The sequence below is a fragment of the Phyllostomus hastatus genome, unplaced genomic scaffold (assembly GCF_019186645.2).
Source record: "Phyllostomus hastatus isolate PE091 unplaced genomic scaffold, TTU_PhHast_1.1 phas_scaffold_345, whole genome shotgun sequence".
In the NCBI taxonomy this organism is placed as follows: Eukaryota; Metazoa; Chordata; class Mammalia; order Chiroptera; family Phyllostomidae; genus Phyllostomus; species Phyllostomus hastatus.
Window position 1 is genome coordinate 14,437,433 of NW_025334024.1, and position 19,915 is coordinate 14,457,347.

Consider the following 19,915-nt stretch of genomic DNA (forward strand, 5'->3'; position numbering starts at 1 on the left):
GAGTAGTGTGCTAAAAAGGGGAGCAGGGACCACAACTAAGGGCAAACAGTTGGTTTAAATTTCTCTTGGATAAGTTTCCACAGGGCGCAATCCAGAAGTAATTAGATATTCAAATGTCTGATATTTTCAACAAATATCTAGAAGAGATCAGGATTTCCAAAAGCACTGAATGGAAGGAAGGGTTTATGATAGAAGCTTCTTCCTTGAAAAAATACCCCAGGATCTAATATGGCAAGACTGTCAAAAGTTCTTTCCTATAGCTTACACCCTGGTTGTGCTGTTGAACACAGGGCACAAGGATGGTTTCAAAGGAGACCAATTCAACCATGAGATGCCATCCCTGAACTATGAAACCGAAGAACCATGTACCCCTAGATAGAGAGACTCAATGGAAGGCACCTGAAGTTTTGCCCCAACACTCAGAGCGTATGGGTGGTAGCCACAGAATAAAGTGCTAACCGAGGCAGCTATTTAATGCTGACAATCACCCAGAGAAGAACCCACCTGTGTTGGATGGAGTAAAGCCCGGCAAGGAGGGGCTGTTGAGGCCAGGGAGCAACACTGGAGGAATGCCCTGGAGTGCCGGATATGCTGTAGGAAGGTTAAGAGCCTGAAGAGGGGCGTTGTCAAACATCCCTTGCTGCTGAGCTGCCAGTCCAAGGACCTCATTGGCCTTTTTAATCCGGTCCAACTCTTGTTGAGCCATCAACTGACGTACAGTGGCTGGGTCAAAGTATTCTTTCTCCTTGTCCAACTGGCTTCCAATGGTGTCTTTAACTTTGGAGATATGCTGTTGGGAAAAGATATGGTCACGTACAGACAGCCGAGCGCTGTACTTGATGCCACACAAAGTGCACTCTGTTTTGGGTCCCTCGTAACTTGTTTGGTTTATACCAAAATGCTTGGCCATGCTTAACTTAGACTTCTTTTCTTTTGCCCGGGCATTCTGGAACCAGACCTGAACAACTCTCTTTGGCAGTCCAATGTCATTGCCTAGGACCTCACACTCCAGCATGGTGGGTGTCCTGTAGTCATTAAAGCATGACTTGAGGACCTTCAGCTGCAGATTGGTCATTTGAGTGCGAAAACGTTTCTGCCCGGGCCGATCCCCGCTGTCTCCAGATTTGCCTGCTGACCCACTTGCACCAGGACTTGGGGAGCAGGGGTCTGCAAGGCTTGAGGTTTCACTGTAGTCCACAGTACCTTCATTGTCATATTCCTTGCTGTAAAAGCTCGGAGCTGGGCTGACCAGACCTGATGACAACCGATCTTCATACTCGGACATTGCCATCATGGCTGCTTTGGTCAACCCGTCATTGGGCGCAGAAGAGGATTTGGTTTCAGTTGCTATTCCTGTCGCACTGTCATTATCTGCATTGCCCTCGTCTCCAGTAGTGGTATCGGTGATTGCCGTGTTGACAGAGGAACAGTCGTCGTTGTCCAGCTTAGTTTGGTCAAAGTTTAGATTAACTGCGGACATAGAGGGGCTTTCAAAATCTTCAATCCCTTCTACCTTGATGGAAGAAGGGCTAAGAAGAGTTCTGGGAGACAACTCCATGGTTTTACTCACAGGCGAGAGGGGAACACCTTGGCCATCACTACTGCTTGGGGGGAGGTGGGAAAAGCTCGTTCCATCAAAAATATCTCCTTTCATCTGGAGTCCCCCATCGCAGTCTAAGAGCATTGCAGACAGAGTTAGGTTGTAGCCAGCTCTCTTGGCCTCATGCCAATGACGGGACCGGATATGAGCCTCGAGGGCAGTCTTGGCTTTGAAGAGGGCTCTGCAAAAAGGGCACCTCCTATGAGCCTGGGCTGGACCCACAGCCCGGAACTGTCCTTTCCTTTCCCGGGCGCGTGTGTTCTGAAACCAGACTTGTACCACACGTTTCTTCAAGCCTACCTCATGCGCAATGTGGTCCAACATCTTTCGAGTTGGATTGGAGTCCAAGAGATACTTTTGGTAGAGAATTTCTAGCTGTTCTGGCGTAATAGTTGTCCTTAAACGCTTGTCTCTTTGAGGTTCTTCTCCTCCTGTCCCGCTGTCATTTTCACCAGGGCTTGCACTGGCCTTTTCCTCCAGCTTCCTCTTCAGAGTGTTCATTGTGGAGGTCGGAGTTGAAGGAGAGGTGGCCGAGCTTGCTGGAATCTGAGGTATGGCCCCAGAGAGCAGCTGGCTCGCCAGGAGAGGGTTACTAGGGTCAAAGAGCATGAAAGGCATATCCAGTGACCTGTCTAAAAACTGAGGGTGGATGAACTGGTTCTGTGCACTCAGGAAGTGAAGCTGTTGATGCTCCTGCCAGTGCTCAAATGATGGAAATGCTAACTTACACTGGTCACACTGGTAGGGAATTAGCTGAGGAGGTAGGTTTGCTAACTGTTGAGGAGTTGATGTGTGGAGGGGCTTAAGCGGCAGGTGAGAGAGCTGTGAAGGACTGGGGCTCGACTGGGGTAAGGGGCACTGGGGGGGAGGTGCTTGTGGAGGAGGCTGTGGTAATGAAGGGGGGGAAGTCAGCTGCGGGAGCTTTTGCTGGGCTGCATTTGTCTTCTGCTCTGGCTGGTCTTGCTGCTGCAGCTCTGCCTTTGGTTGTCCTTGTTTGTCTTGGGTTTGGTTTGGCTGTGCACTGGGAGGTTCAGCCTGCTTTGGTTTCTCATCATTCACCTCTGTTTTGGAGCTGAAGGTGGCCAGTTCGTCAGCCTCTGCTGTAAGCTGCAAGAAAGCAGAGGAAGCTGTATTGGCTGATGGTGCCGGGGCACTGTAAGCCTGTGAGGGCATCGGGGTGCTGCAGGAGGAGCTGGTGGGTGTCAGGATTTCCATGGCATCCATGGAATCCTCATTTTGGCTGTCATCCTGCCCCTCCTCATCCTCATCTTTGTAACACAGCTTCTTCTGGTGCTTGATGAGATCAAAAATGCGCTGAAACACCAGGCTACATTTTTTGCACTGGTAGTTCAAGTTGCTTGTTCGAATATACCTATCATTTGTAAGCTCACGCCGCTCTCCATCTTTGCCCTCTCCCTGATTCTCATAGTTTTTCCTGGCCTTCTGTCGGGCATTTTGAAACCACACCACTATGACTCGGGTTGGAAGGTTCAGTAAGTTAGAGAGTTGCTCAAATTCATCGTCCTTTGGGTAAGCATTGGCATCAAAGAAGTCCTGTAGAACCCTCAGCTGGTAGTCAGTAAACCGTGTTCTTGAAGACCTCTTGCTTCCCCAATACTCCTGCTTCTGAGGTTCCGGCGAAGGGGGCCGGGAGTCAATCTTGAGCTCCTCCAGGCTGGTGATAGGAGGATTGCTGAAGTTGTAAGGAGAGTCCTTATTACGCTGCCGCTCTTTAAAGAGAGTGTTCCTGAACCAGTGCTTGATCACCTTCTGGGGCAACCCAGACTTGTCGGCCATTTCTTTGATCTGCTCTTCACTGGGGGAGTTGTTGATGTCAAAATATTGCCGCAGGACTCGGAGCTGGTCATCAGTGATCCTGGTGCGAGGCCTCTTGTTCTGCTGCTGGAGCAGGCTTGGATTGAGCTGATGCTGGTACAGCTGGGCCAGGTCCGCAGGCAGAGGCTCCACGGGTCCGAGCTGAGGGGGTAGTTGGGCCGGCAAGGTCTGCAGCGGCATCGTCTGCATCATCAGTGGCGAGAAGATGGGCAGCTCCATGGGCATGGAGAGCTGAGTGAGTGGAACGGATGGCTGGGCTGGTGCAATTGTAGGTGAAGTGATGGGTGGTGCCGATGCAGGGATGGCTGGTGTGGATGCAGGCTGAGGTGGTGCTGCAGGAAGTGGGGGTGGAGGAGGGGGTGGGGGAGGTGGTGGCGGCTCTGGGGTTTGGGGCCTCAGCGGGTATAGTTTATCGTAGTGTTCTCTGTACTGTTTGGCAAACCTCTCCAGCTGTTTAAAGGGAAAGTAATTTTGATGAACATGTTCTTGATGACTCTTTAAAATCAGGATGTTGGAAAATAACTTGCCACAGGAGTCACACTCGAGCTTTTCCAGATTTTCTCCCTGCTCTGTCTTCCCATTCTTCTTCTGCACCTTCTGCTTGTTCTCATTGTACTGAATGACCAGCTCAAAGCCAAAGTTCTCCAGCAAGGCCTTGGTGGCGTTCCCTCTGGCATCTGAGGCGATGCGTGGAGGAAGCATGGAAGGCTCAGAACTACCCCCTGGTGCCAGCTCTTTTTTCTCTTTGCCCTTCAAGGCATCTGGCACAGACTCCTTTGGTCCTGCATTGCCTTCTCCCCCTTCAGCACCATCCCTCTCTCTCTGGCTTTCTTTTTCCTTTTCTTTGATGACCAATTTATTTTTCTTTTCAGGGTGCTGGCTTGGCTGTAGGAGGGCAGAGTGACTCTGGGATAGAGAAAGCTGGCTTTGCTGCTGCTGCAGGATCTGCTGGTGGCTCTGCTGTGGGATCTGAACCTGAGCCTTCAGATCTTCCAGCAGGCCCGGGCCTGTCCCAGTCAGTGTGAGCGCCCCGCTGGTCACCGGCAAGCTCACCTCAGGGTTGAGCTGGAATTCAGCGCTGGGGATGTAGAAGGGGAAGAGGAGATGCTGCTGCTGCTGCAGCTGTAGCAGGGTCTCAGTGGTCATGGGGAAGTGAGGGAGGAGAGTGGGGTTAAACAGCTGAGACTGGATCAGGGCAGCCTGCTGTTGTAGCTCCTGTTGCAAGTGAGCTTGAACTTGAGCTTGGGCCTGGGCCAGTGTCTGTGCTTGTTGCTGCTGCTGCTGTTGTTGCTGTTGTTGCTGCCTCGATGCAATCATATCTGCCAGTTTCTTCCGATTGGTCTCCTTGGGCTCTGAAGGGGAAGTGATGTTGGCACCGATGGGATTCCCCAGGGGCTGCATCCCTACACTTTCAGTGGACACTTGGCTAAGTAAGCTGGAGCTTGGAGCAATGCCAGCACTACTTGGGTTGGTTGTGGTAAAGGTGTTACTGCCACTGGTACTCACAGGACTTGGGGTGGAGGAGCTCAAGGAGACACTGCTGCTATTCCCAGTCCCATTGCTACTGCCACTCGCAGCCTCCAGCTTAGCTGCCCGGGCCTTGGTTTGATGCAACACAGACCTCATGTGGATCTCCAAAGTGGAACTCTGGCTGTAGGCCACATTACAAGTGTTACACTTAAAAGGTTTGTTGTCTGGACTGCTGGTAGGTTCTGGCTGACCACTTGCTGATTCTTGAAGGGCTCTCTTTAACTTATGTAGGTGGGAGACAGAGTTATAGTGCACTAACAGGATGTTCTTTTGAGTGAAAGATTCCTTGCAGACAGTACACTTGTAAGGGCGAGAAGGGTCTAGAAATTTCTCCATGGTGAAGTTGGGGCCCTTTCTGAAAGGCAGAGCTCTCTTCGGTTCTGAGCCCGAATCTTCTTGTACTGATCCAGAGTCACTGCCCGTTGGGCTCTGTTTCTCTTCCAAGTCACTCTCTTCCTCCTTGTCTTCCTCAACAATTATGGTGTGGTCCTCAGCCAGGGTGGGGTCTCCCATTGCCAGGAGGTCCCCATTGGCTAGAAGGCCACCATAAAGCTGCTGAATGTCAGCCTCACTCAACTCCAGGTGGCTCGTCTCAAGGTGTTTCTTCAGAGCCTGGAAAGTTCGGAAACTGCGCTGACAAAGACAGCACATGGTGGCAGCTCTGATCACATGGTACTGAGAATGGAGCTGCAGCTTTTCAACAGTCTTGAAAGCCAGGCTGCACTGATTACAGCGGTACTTGTACACGTGGCGATCCGACACAGGGAGCTGAGGCCTCTTCGTGTGAACCTCATTGAAGTGAGTCTGAAGAGCCGCAGAAGTTTTGAAAACCTGGTTGCACCCCTTCTTCCAGCACAGGAAGCCCGAGTCTTCTCTCATAGAGCCTGGATCAGCAGGAGAGGGTTTCAGATCTCCACTGTGCTCTGTGCTCACGGAAGGCAAGATGTTCTTTCCAGAATCCTCTGAGGTTTCTGTGGGGAAAAAAAATCAAGCCCAATAATAAAGAGGGCTTTGTTTCAAGGATGATGGCATCTAGAACTGTCTACCCAGCAAGGTCTCACAAACACAGATTCTGACCATGAAGGAAATGTCCAACCTAAATCTCCCCACACAGCCTCCTGCTTTATTTCCCTCTCCCAAAGAGCACATACTAAGCACAGGTACACACAAGCAGAGAGGACTAAAAGGAAATACAGAAAGTTTTGACTCCTGATAGACCTGTATCATATCATAGGTCTGCCTTTTAAACTATTTAATTGCTGACTCAGAATCCTCAATTTCTCAAGAACTGGTTTGGAGGTTACTAATTTTAGAGTGGGTTCACGTTTTACATGGATCAGTATTGTAGAATATGTAAATTAATGCTGTCCTGAGTTATGGGGAATTTAGAAGAAGTGTTCGAGAAATTTTGGAATATATTTTTTAGGCATTTTGACTGTCATCTTTATTCAATAAGCAATGAACATTCAAGTGGCGAATTATTAAAATGCAGCAAATTTTTCCTACATGAGATCATCACACCCATAAATATTCTGACCCCTTCTCAGATCAGCTGTCCACAGCCTAATATGGGAAAATCACCAAGGATCCCAACTTAAATCTTAGCTGCTGACAATAGGTGACCAATGTAGGAGAACCTCATAAATGGAGGCCTAAGGCTCCATTGAGGCAGGAGCCGCTGTGGAGCACCACCATCGTCCCTGTCTATGACAACCTTCATTCCCAATGCACCACTGTGCTGCGTCCTGGGGCAATCCCAGAAGACTCAGAGAACTTAGTGTGGAGGCAGGTCCTAGAAAGACAACTAACCCAGTGCCCTGAAATCACACATGTGATCCACAAGCACCTAATAATTAAGTCCTCAGAGATGGAGTGTTTAATAGCTTAGGACGGTTGAGTTATGGGCCTATTGATTGAGTCTCTGGTAGTCACTCCCTAAGGGGACATGTGGCCACTAAAATCCCACTGGTTCTCACCTGATTTCCTCTCACTTTAAACCATATGAATAGTATACAAATACCTGCCAAGAACCAGAGTATAAAGTGGCTGACAACAGTGCCCCTCATCTTTTAATGTTATAGTCATCTTAGGAGTGCTCTAAAGCATTCTTAGCACCCTTGCTCTGTGAAAATTTTGCAGGGGTCTAGAATAATGGCACTGACCAGGCTGCTTCCCTGCCTCCTCCGCATTGGAGCCTCCGTCACGGTCTGGAACAGCTGCTGGGAGAAACATGCTGCTGGGCATCACCATCTCAGGGGTGGTCACCTGAGGAACGAGAGGCAGAGAGACGAGGAGAGTCAAATGGAGAGGAAAGAGACACAAAATAGGGAAATGTGTAAAAATTATTTAATAAGCAAAATTAGCCTTCACCAGTGTAAAGCTGGAGGTGTCATTTTTCATAGCTCGCTGAAGATTCATGTTTATTAGACAAAGCTAACATCAGTCAAAAGTGTTTCTACGGTTACATTCTGGACATAATTAGCAGTGCACACTTGAAGAATAATCTTATTATTAATATTTTTCCTTTATGCAGAATTTTGACTTTGATCACTGACAATGTTTTGTCATGGGCTGTGAAACTTCTTGTGCAACCAATTAGGTAGATAAGTTGAAAGGCCCACCTTAAGCTGCTGAAAACATAATAAGGGCCCTAATTAAATCATACCTAGTAAAGTACACTGTAATCTTGAAGCAGAGGGAGCATTGTAGTACTGTTTTCAAAATGTATTCAGGCAAGAAGAGGAGGGGAATAAGAGCAAAGGAAAGGGTAAGAAGAAGAGAAGAGAACAAAGGAAGGCTAAGGACACACAGAGACATTGGCAGATTTTCCAGGAAACATTTTGTAACCCTTTGCAAGCTGAGATCAAGTGCAAATGATCATTTCTTAGGACTCACTTAAACCAGGATTTCTTCTGGAGTCTTTGCCCAACATACAAAGCATCAGAGGGAACCTCCAGCCAGTGTCCCCGCTGTAGCGGGCACCCCCACAGCATTCTACACCAGTGCAGCCCACTCTGATCAGGACCATTGTTTCCTAACAGAGCAGTTCCAGAATTAGCCTGGATCAAACAAACTGTAGTTTTAGGTCAGATCCTCAGACATTTCTCTAGGCTTCCCTGCCGTCTGGTCAGAAGCCTGTCCAAACAGCTTACCATTTGCTCCATGTTAATGTGATCAACATCCCTCAGTGTCCAATGGAAAGAGAAAAGGTTCTTTGCTTTAAAGTTAGTAATATCCCTTTGCCAGCTATAGGGTGGGAAGGAGCTTGGTAATGATACTCCTCAATGAACTAGAAAGCATCTCCTGTTTGATGACAGCCTGAGAAATGAATGGACCTTGAGGTTACAGTAACAGATACTACAGTCACCACGAACACTTCTGCACGGTGCCCAGCCCCACTCGGAGGCATTGTTTTTCCATCAACAACACAGGTATCATGATAATATCTTCACTTGTTGCAATGACTGGATTACTGTTCAAAATTAAATATTTTAAATAACTTTTTAATAGTTTTAAGATCTTGGCCATGCTCAAAATAGCTGCTGGTGTGTTATTAGAATCATCAGTGATGTGCTCAACTGCTTGAGGAAACCCAGACAACTGTCCACATCAACACCAAAAAGGTAATACACCACCCCACTCAAGGGTGTCAGAATAAGTTTGGCAACCCAGATGCTAGGAGGTGCAAAAATTAAGCAACAGGCACTACCCACAGGAGTTCTGAGAAAGCCCATACTTACAAAGAGCAGGTGCATGGCACGTGAACACGCGTGCCAGAATTCCTGCTCTCACAGACATCTGCACCTTCACACAAAGCTTGTCGGCAGCTGGTTAAGGCTAGCTGTTGATGAATCGTTAGAAATGGAGTGGAGATTGCCAAACTCATTCCATCTATTTTCTTTTTAATGGAAAGCATTTCTGACCAGTGTGGTTGGGGAGTCCAGCGGGAGTCCAAGAAGTGAAAGGTCACGGATTAATTTATAGTCCTCAGCTGAGGGGGAGCACAAGGTTGGGGGCAAGAGGAGGAGAAAGGGAAAGGAAAAAAAGACTCCCTCCCACCTCCTTTCTCAGTGTAGCTGCAGGATCAGTTCTTTCCTGGGATCTTTCGGAATTATAAAAAATGAATCATGAGAAATTAAAAAAAAGCCCTACAGAGTAAAAAAGAATAAAATTATCTAACACCTCAGCTGCACATCATTATAGAAAACTGTGGGCTTTTTATACGCATTACAGTAAGGCAGACATCCCCTCTAACAGACTCAGTACGACGGATCAGTAATTGTTTTCATACACTTTAATTAGAAAAACTCAGATGGCTATGAATAATAATGGAAAAGAGAGACTTTTGCACTTGAAAGGTTGAAGTCAATCAAGTGTGAATGACGGCAAAAAAGAAAAAAAAAGACACCAATTCATCAGCCCTCTGTTGTCTCCCCGCGACTTTAATCATAATTCCTGATTGGGATTCAAGAAGGCAGTAAGCAGCGGTTCTTTGTCTGCCTTCACCTTCCATCAATTAACTCTCCCCGAAATATAATCATCAACCTCACATGCTCCTCTGCATCTTAATCTGGGCCTCCAAACCTGTAAGTCTTGCCCCATATGTGTTGAAGTAATTACTTTTATCTACCTGCATCGTCTCATCTATAGTATACCCAACCCCTCCCTGAGAAGAAAAAAAGCCTTGGTACATAAAATTTTAATGAGTGAGAAATTCTCAGAGGGCAAAAAGGAATATCCCTAAAGGGAATCCTAAGGATCTAGAAATGCTGGTGGGGTCTCTCTGCGCATGTGTCTGAACAGTGGGGTTGAGACTGGAAGCCTCCTTGCTGCACATGCTGTGGCGGGCCCCATGTCAGCTCTTGGACACTCACGCCCTCCTGTGCCTGTGTCCATTCTTCCCTCTCCTACCAGTTCCCAAAGCTTTCCTCAGAGTTTGCATGCTTGTTTGTAAGCCCTAAGTTTAGTCCTGCCAACAGCTCACTGAGTTCTGTTCACTGAAGAAGAGGAGAGTTGGCCAAATGCAGAGTCTCTTCGACATTTACCTACCTTGGCCCACCCCCTCGTTCTCCAATGGTGTGTAAAGTTCAGACTATCCCAGCCACAGTCTCTGATGGAGAGCTGCAAGTCAGTCAGAAAAGCAATCATTTAATTGCTGAGCACAGTTGTGTAAAGACCTTTTCTTTCACTGGGGCCACTGGAGCATGTGGGCTTCTGAGAGGACAGAACCTGTCTAGAGTGTAACCAAAGCCATCCCAAATGAGTCCAGACCTCAGAGGCCCTCAACTAACTGAACCCTGCCATCAGGACAGAGAGCACATGCATGCACACATCTCCCTCTGCCTGCTCTCCCCTCCACCCCCACACTCAAAGCCAAACAGAAAGTTTTAGGTTTGGCTGGACAACAGTACACAGTAAGTCCAAACACCTACATTTTTTACATCGACTCCACCATTCATATAGATTGACTTTTCTAATAATCTGTATGCCAATAAACATTGAATATGTTCAATTATGTCCTGATATTCTACCCACTAATGTATAGAGGGGACCCGAGACTATTAAAACAGATTTTAAACCAAAAGTAAAATAAAGTTTTTCTGTTAAGAAAATCCAATTAATTTGACCTATTAATCCCCCAGAATTTGGATTTCTCAAGATTGGCCTTGGCCATACAATGGGCAATTCTATAGTGGTCTTATTAACCTATTAGGACAGGTGATCTGAGATTATGCTAATATCCCTGAAGATGGAGGTAGATAAAAGTAATTACTTAAACACATATGGGGCAGGACTTACAGGTCTGGAGGCCCCGATACCACATGTGTTCCTCCTTCCCTCGTAAGTCAACTTCATTCCTTCCAGAGTGTGCAGAGTTGATGGGAATAGAGGATGGAACCATCAACTGAGCTGGGGTGTGGAAAGTTTGAAATCAAACAGCAACTCTAATCTTCTTGACAAGTAAACAGGTCTCATGTGTAACAAGAGAAATGTGGAGATCTGTTCTGATGCTGAAATTCTCATATATAACCATGGAAACAGAAGCTTTCCACACTGACACTAGAAGTCTTCAACAAGCTTAAGCAATGCCAGAACAACTTAGTTGTTGAAAAGGAAGGGCCTCATGTGACTCTCTCCTCACCCACTCATGTGACCATCATTCACTAAATACTGCACAGGTCCCTGTGCCCAAGAAGCTCACAGTCTAGAACAATTAACCTTTTAGAGATCACACAATCTTTAGAAAATTTGATCAAAGTTGTAGACTCCTAGAAAAATACTTTCACACAGACTATTGTAGATAACTTCAGGAAATCATAGGTTCCCTAGAAGAAAATCCAGAGGCTCAAGTTAATTGCTCTTGAATACTAGGAGAGGTGACATGGGTTCATAAATGCCTAGTTTCTACTTCCTATTCAGTTTACCATTATATTTATGATTTTGATGTAATGCCTTTCAAATTTCTATGAGGTCAGTGGACCCTGAAGCCCCAAGAACACACCTTATGAAACCCAGAGGTTCAGATATGGGTCCAGTCCCCACTGTGACAGTTGGTAGAGGCCACCAATGTTTCTTCTTCCTTGGTAGAACAAGTTGTAATCAAAAGGAGCTCTCCACTCTCCTTGCTTTCTCCAGGTCATGGATGCAGAGCAACGAAATACAACACCCTGAGCAGCCACGGGGTATATGCTTTGCTGAATTCTTAGAGAGCTGTTCATGCAAATTCACCTCTCAAAGCCATTGTCTGAGGTTAGTTAGCTCAGTGAGTAACCAATGAGTCCCACATGCTGGACAGCCAAGAGATTTTCTTAGAAAAAGTATGGAATCTGGTTTCTCTGAGAGTCTTATCCCCACAGCCTTGGCATTGCTCACCTAAGTGGGGCTTCTTTCTGAAAGTTTTGCTTTCTAAGTATAGACTTGCCAAAACTTAGATTCCCAAAGAAGCCTCAAATTCTTCACTTTTCTGTCCAATCAACAGAAAGAAGAACTTCAGACAGAGGTAGGGTTGGGGGAAGTCTTGGGCCCAGGCCTTCCTGGTATAGACCTGGCCAGTCTCTATGAATGAAGTACTGGTTCTATTTGAAAAATCTGAGCATGAAGTTAAAACCCACCTGCTTCCGGAGCTGGGCATTCTAGCCAGTGATTTGTCTAAAGCTCCAGTGAGAGGCCAGCTGCTCACGTCCTCTCCCACACCTAGATGGCCTCTGGGGCCTGCTAGGCAGTCTCTACACTAACGCAGCCTCTTGGCCCCAGAGTTTCAGAGGGTTTTTTTCCCCTTCCTTCAGCACCTTCCAAATGTGCCAGGCTGGACACTGGACCACAGAATCTAGAGGGCCTAGTTTCTCTTTGTCTTGCTTCCTTTCTAAAATGTCTTCTATGTGGTTGTTGTTCCCTTGAAAAAACAAAAAAACATAAGACCCAGGAAGAAAAACTGCTGGGCCACATTAGCTTTCATGTGGGCCAGAAACAAACATAGCCTTAAACCAGATTTTAAAAATGAAGAATGAGAAGGACTGCAAAAGGAGGTGAACGGGAAAACAGGAAACACATGAACAGTTAACAGAGAGAGAAAAGGGAGCCGAGAAGGAGAATGAATTGGAGAGAAGAGCTTCATTAGACTCAGAAAGGCAAGCAATGGCAGTACACCAAGGTCACTTCTAATTTAGACCATCTAATTGGCAAACAGGCTCCAAATGGCTATCATCTCACAGGGCTTGGAATTAATGAAGCCCGATTATTTTCATTACCTTCCTCTGAGATGGAGACAAAGTGAGAGAGCTGGGACCCAGGCGGGTGTGACAGCCCCAGGGCCAGTGGCCACCCAATAGCCCCAGTGTGTGGGGGTTACAGAGACTCAGAGAGGCACAGGCACACACCAAGCCCAGAGAAACAGCAACACTGACTGCAAAAAAGATCACAGGAGAAAAGCTACTGCTCCCACAAGAGAGAAAGAGACAACTCCAGGCACTGAAGTGAAGGGCCAGGAGCAGAGAAATCTATGCATGTACAAAAAAACCCAAAACAAAACAAAACAGAATAATTAAGAACTACCAAAGGGACAGCAGACGAAGGGCTAGAGAGAAAGGTGTTCCTGGACTGCTCAGGAGTCAATCCCCATCTCCACTGTGAGGTCGTATTTTGTTAAGTGATCACGGAACAAAGACAATTTCCCTATATTAATGCTCCAGGATCCCAGTTGTGTGGCCTGTCACTTAGAGTGATAGTGATCAATTAGAATAATTTAAGAGTACTGAAATGCATGGTAGGTGGTCTTTTCCATTCTCTTTTAGGGCTAGAAACATGTCTCCCATGTCCTCAATCCTCCTTCCCCAAATGAGTGGGGAAATGAGGGCAGAGAGCAGCAGCTCCTACGTCTCCATCATGGTTTTGAAACCTCTATGGTCTCTGTAAATAGGTGAGAGTTCTGTGGAGCTGACATTGGGGGCGGGCTGCTCAGTCAGGTCTGGAGGGGCACTTGTCTCATCGCCTTTAAGCTTTATAGATTTCTTTCTTTCACATGACGTGTGTTAAGACACCCTTTGGAGCTTGGTTTCCAGTAGGCCAAACAGAATGAAGTGCTGTGGGTGCAGTTGCCATAGTGGAGGGCCAGAGCTTCAATTGTTCCCAGTGGAGAATATTTTTCAAGCCCCTTCATCAGTAAAAAGAAGGGGGCCCATGGAAGACACAGATATGAGATGCAGAGCATAAGCAAGCAGCTGTTACCATAGCAACAGACATATTAGACACTGCAGGTTCCTGAAAGCTGTCTGATAAGGTATTATTAAATGAAGCCTCCTCAAAACACTCTCCATTTACAACTGAACGGAAAGACATTGTGTGGAAAGTAATCTATTTCCATTTATCAGGGTGGAATTTACTTTTAGAGGGACTGAAACCCAATTCAAACCATATCCTGAGACCTTGGACCCAGACAGCAAAAAATATTTACCAGAATTTATAGCTTTAGATACCCTGGACACACCCGATGTCTGCCAGGAACTGTCTATTTAGTGGATTTTGCCAGCTCTTCCTACTCCGCAGCCAAAGGCAGCTAACTCAGTCAAACTGGTAAGGAAGATTCACTCCTCTTACTGATATTCAGCCACTCAGGGACAAAGCAGATATAACTTTCTTGGAGGATGAATGACCGTGCATTGTTCATTCCTTAATGATATGGTTTAGAAAATGGAGCTCTGATTTAAGGGGCATTTCTCACCATGCTGTTTTCAGAGTTTCCTTTTCCATTTTGCCAGGAACAAACAGATATATCCTCAGAAAGCTTAACCAATAGTATAGTTCCCCATGGCCAATTTTCTAATACAATTACAGTAAAATACCCTCCAGGGGCAGAATTTTAACCACAAGTTCATTATAATCATTTAGTTGTAACAAATGCAAATTCCATTTTAACACCAAAGTTTCCAGAGGAAGAACAGTGGCATTTGCTTTGATTCATCTGGGCAGAGACAAAGATCCAGTGCTCGAAGCAGGATTCTGGGGGCTGACCGTGAGGTGTGGCCACAAATTCACGTCTAGCCCTGCTTGCTCATCTTTTCCTACTGAACTAAAGGATCAAGGTGGAAATGCTTCACACAGTCCAATGCAAACCAGCCTCATAACTTGAAAAACCAATTCAGTACTGACAGCCCTGCAGTAACTCCATCTTCTCATGTAGAGAGAGAGTACCAAACCAGTACAGAGTAAAACCCTTATAGGATTATATTTTCCACAACTTTCAACTTTATTTCTGAGTCCATTACCTTCCTCTTGGTCGCAGGAAATCGACTTCTATAATCACATTTCCTACAATTTCCACACTTTTCAGAAATGTCTAGAAAACATGTCCATTGTCTGCTGTGGGAAGATGAAGTGCACAGGGATTTCGGTACAAGGTGCCAAGTACAGCCCCTTTAAGGACCATGTTTCCCCTATATAATTATGTTGTCAGAGATTCTTCTAGAACAGGGTTTATTAGCTTGGTTCCATGGGTGAATTTTAGGGTGTCCGTATGCTTCCTGCCATTGTACAGACAATTTTGTGTATGCATGATACTTGATGGAGGTCTTAAGAGTGGTTGTCAAACTTCAGTGTGCATAGAATGACCCAGTAAGGCTATTGAATCATTTCCATCAGTCTCCAAAAAGCCTGACAACCACTGGTTGAGAAGGTGCTAGTTAGTGGGTAACACTCAAATATTTTAGGGATCAGTACACAAGCAAACAGCAGTAACACCCTGCCTTTGAAGACTGTTAGTAAACTAAGAAGGTTCATAATGACCACCATATACTCATTGCTTGAAATGTACCTTACTATTGCTGTTACAAAAATATGACAAATAATGGACATTTGAAATATATATCTCCAGGAAGCAGAATATAAATTATAAAAGAACTTACCATCATACAGATCATTATAGGCCCACAAATAGTATACCAGATTTATATGAAACAAAAAATAACCACCCAAGTAAAAGGAAAATGTAATTACATATTGAAAATGCTTCCCTCCCCACCTACCTTTCTGTTGCTTCAGGCGCCCATGGTCGCAGGCCATCAGTGGGAAGCGTAATGAGGCCTGATGAAATCCCCTTTGTTGAGCTGTTTCCAAGACTGGTAAGAATGCCAAGGGACCTGTTACATCTACAGAGCCCACCCACCCACCCACAGGAGGAGGTTTCCACTTACAGAGGAACTTTCAACAATGTTCACCGTCTATTTGAAAATACCCATGGAAGGTGAATTTACACCTGAAAGAACTCCAAGATGAAACTCATGCTAGGTCACCTTTGAGTTTCCTATTATTAACATTCTCTTAATGCATCGCCAATGATGCAGTCCTCGCGACTAACATCACGTACAACATTATTCATTAATTTCGCAAAACCAAATGGAATGGGAAATACCTAGAGGGTACATGTCTGTGACTTGAGTGTTACACTGTGGAATTCTGAAGAGACTACGTCTCTGGGAATCTTCACACAAAAAAGCCACCAAACTAACTTCTTCTTACTCCACTGTTGAAATCAGTGAGAGGTAAGACTAGTTCCCCTTGGTGGTTTTCCTCTAGTGATCAGAAAAGGGCTTTCACAGCAGCCACAGCACAGACAGAAAGTAGAACATTAGTGTCACTCATACAATTTTGAAAAGTTTTCACATCATGATTAGATTTAAACCGTTACACTAACTTTTTGGGCCAAGTTTATAGAGGCCACTTAGAGCCATACTTTCACAACCTGCAGAGCTAGCAACATCATGTTCACAATGCAAAGCCCTCATTAATGAATCAGCATGCGCTGTCCAAATGACCATTTTGCTTTGAGAATAACAGTGTCCTCTGGAGAAATGCCCATGTTACAGAGCTACACGCCTAGAGTCAGAAAATATGAGTTCAATTCTCAAGTCTGCCACTTGCAAGGGACATCAAGTCAGTTAACTTCTCTGAGCCTCAGTTTCCTCAGCTATTCACGTAAATGTGTCAGAGTCTTTTGTGAGGATGAAATGAAACAAAATGAATATAAAAGCAGTATAGAGCATGACTACTCAATAAATATTTGGAGAATCTATAACAATTTCTTCATATAAATGATTAGCTCTCTAGGCCTCTATTATCCCTCGGAGAGAGGATAATAAAGGAGGTTGAGAAACACATACATACTTAGCCCTTTGGGCCACAGCCATGCCACGGTCATGCCAAGTCTAAGGCCGGCACAGTAGAACAAAGGTCATAGAACTAGGACCATTTCTGACATTTCCAGCTCTATACTGGCTTTCTCATCCAACAACACGTTACCTTGTCCCTGCTATTGCATCACCTTTGACCCTTGGGGAAAGAAGAGCCACAGGGTCCTGCTCCTGTGCCTTACCGTCATAATGAGCTTCTCCACGCAGTCGGGTGCCACACTGTGGAGGTGGGTGAGGTGCAGCTGGAGGTGGATCTTGTTGTTGAGCATGTCCTGGCACAGGGGGCAGCGAAGCATGGGCTGCACTGAGTGCTGCGTCATGGCATGCACCCGGAGCCGGTTGACGTCGGCATTGCTGTACTTGCAGTAGGGACACTGGTACATCTGTGGGGAACACACCCATCCTTCTGGCTTAATCTTCAGTTCCCACTGATAACCGTGTCAGCCCCAAGCCCACCAACCCAAGTGTTCATTCCCCAGCTGTGTCTGAAACACTCCCCACTCCAGCAGAGCCCCTTCCCGACTCACCTGCTCTGCTTTAGTCTCCTCTGATGTTTTTGGTCGCTTCGAAGAGAGAGGAGACTCCGAGCTACCTGGGAAGGAGATGCGCTTGGAGGTTGCAGGAGAATCTGTCAGCTCCTTTTCTGCTTGGCTGGACGATGCTGGAAGAAAAAGCAGAAGATGCAATACAGCAGCCAGACCAGGCCAGCTCCCAAAGGCTTTGTGTTGGGTGAAAATCAACATTCATTTATAGCACAGAATTTTCTTGAAACATCAAAATTCAAGCAGGATGAACATCTAGACTGACTTATCCAGCACGTTGGAAAAGATGCAAGTGTTTCTTTCTTCCCCCAAGAATTTTCTGTCATTCCTTTAACAACCAAACACTAAGGGAAAAAGGTAAAGAAAACAAGGCTGAGTTGGCTCAAGCTCAGTTCATTCAGTCTTTTCTGACCTCTTCCGATCAAGACACAACCTGCTGTCTCGTAGGCGCAGGGTAGGTGGGAGGGTCTCACCAACTGCTTCGCCAGAACCACTCGTCAACCTGAGTACCAGACACAGTCTGTCTTCACAGAGGTAACAGGCTACGTGCTCCCAACTTTACTGCCCCGGCTCGGAGAGCCACAGCACAGCACAGCAGACATTGATAAATGTGACCCGAGAACAGTTCACACAGATGTCTGCATACAAATACAGGGTGCGGCAAAAGTAGGTTTACTATTGTTCGTGTGGAAAACAATACAATAATTAATAAATAATATTTATTTCACATATTCACAACTGTAAACCTACTTTTGCCCCATCCTATCTGTGGGGAGAAAAATCAAGTTTGAGTTCAGCAAGTTGCTTTTGGGGAAGAAGTAAGTAAAGGCAGAACAAGGCAGGGCGTGAATCTAACTTATAATCTAGCTCAGCAATTTTCAACCTTTTTCATCTCATGGTGCACATAAACTAATTACTAAAATTCTGTGGCACACCAAAAGATACATTATATTTCTTGCCAATCTGACAAAAAAATAGGTATAATTTTGATTCATTCATATTGGATGGCTATTGTGTTCGCTGTTGTCACTTTTTAATTTGACAACCTAAGGGAAAAGAAGTCAGTGCCCCCCGACTAAACAGTCAGGTACTGCATGTTTTAAAAAGCCCTGTACCACACCAGCTGAAAACCGTTGATGTAGCCCATGCTCGACACAAAAGTTTATTCAAAGCGAGTGGTAAAAGGTGGAACATTTCCCATCTGCTTGCCTAAATCATGTCCTGCACATTCCACTCCACCAAAAGACACACAACAGTAATTAATGAAGAGAGCCACATGAGTCTTTGGTAGCAAACGGTGGGGATGAAAGTGCTGGTGGAAGGAGTTCTCTAAAGCATAAGAAGGAATCGGGAAGACTCTGATGAGCCTATAGCCGGGCTCAGGCTTTCACCAGGAGAAAGCAGGCCTCCTCTGGGGTTAACGCAAGCCCCACCACGGCTGGATTTGGTCACTCTGAAACCTGGCCTGCGTCTGAGGGCTGGCTTTCTCACTGGTTTTGGATGCGGAACTCCATTTTGTAGAATTCTGCAAAAAGCCACAAGAAAAAAAATCCTGAAGAATGGTAGTGGGAAAATGTGTGACCTCACTGGAAAACAACTAGACTCACCAGTTTTGAAAGCCTCATTTTTACTGCTTTCTTTTTCACCCAGTCCAGGTATCCAGAAAGTGTTTCCACTCTCTGCTCAGCTTTGAAATGTTTTCTGATGTAGATACCAAGATGCTGTCATTACAGATGTGTGCTTTAATAAACAATTTTAGAAAATCAATTTTATTCATTAAAATCATAAGGCCACAAAATAATTTTGAAAAAAAATTGCTAAACGCAGGAAATATTCCAGGAAGTTGATGCTCTTCCGTGAATGCACATCTTGTGACCTTTAACCCCAGTATCTTGGTAACCTGGTCTACATAAGTTTGTAGGACATCTATTATTTAAAAAGTACAAGGACAAGCATATTACACACAGACCTCTCCTCCTCCCAACACACACATTCATAACAGTACTTTAATCTGTCTCGAATCGACTTCAAACCCATTTTGCTCTTAATGGGAGTTATTCATTTTCACTTGAAAGGTAATACATGACGGCTGGGTATTTAATGTGATGGACTGGCTGCCGATTAACTAGGTGCTGTAACATTCTAGACTGGTTCCCCCATGGCCCACTTCCCATCTCCTGGCCCCCACAGACCTGATCCTGCGGAACCCCGTGTTTCAGGGTTTAGACCTCACCGTGCACTGGGCCCCTGCCCGAACACTCCCACAACAGGACTCTTTAATTAACATTCCAGGGACTTAAGCTCCATCATTTCATTTTTCTTACTGGTTATCTTCTATATATTTATTACTCAAAGACATCTTAAAGATGGGGTTTCTTTAGGTGGTACTTTAGATGCTCATTTGTTACGGTCATCTGTTCGCCTTCGCTATTTCCATCTGTGACCTAGAGGCACTGGGTTAGGGCCAGGGCATAGTGTTAGGCAAGAGCCACTATCTGCTCCTGTTTCCAATAGCGGCAAACCAAGATACAGATTCGGTTCCAAACACCTACCCCCGTCTTTTCGTGAGTCTGCCTGACCCGAAACACCACTTGTTTTTACAGGACCACGACAATGCCTTGTAAATGCCCTCGATCTGCCTGCTGCCCCGCTTTAGAATGATTGTCAGTTGTGCAGCTGCTCGGCAGTGTGAATGAATGGGCACAGAGGCTGACACCACCCCACTC

The 19,915-nt window shown here is 45.7% G+C and overlaps 1 protein-coding gene across 2 annotated transcripts in view; it reads right to left on the reverse strand.

Annotated features, from left to right (window-relative positions):
- ZFHX3 (zinc finger homeobox 3) overlaps nucleotides 1-19,915 on the reverse strand; it is a 233,856-nt gene that overhangs the window by 9,685 nt on the left and 204,256 nt on the right. For both annotated transcript variants that reach the window (XM_045818414.1, XM_045818415.1), the window contains 4 exons: nucleotides 17,175-17,308; nucleotides 16,830-17,030; nucleotides 7,129-7,231; nucleotides 505-5,937 (listed from right to left, as the gene is read on the reverse strand). In XM_045818414.1, coding sequence (XP_045674370.1) covers nucleotides 505-5,937; nucleotides 7,129-7,231; nucleotides 16,830-17,030; nucleotides 17,175-17,308 — 5,871 coding nt within the window. The remainder of the gene's footprint in view (nucleotides 1-504; nucleotides 5,938-7,128; nucleotides 7,232-16,829; nucleotides 17,031-17,174; nucleotides 17,309-19,915) is intronic.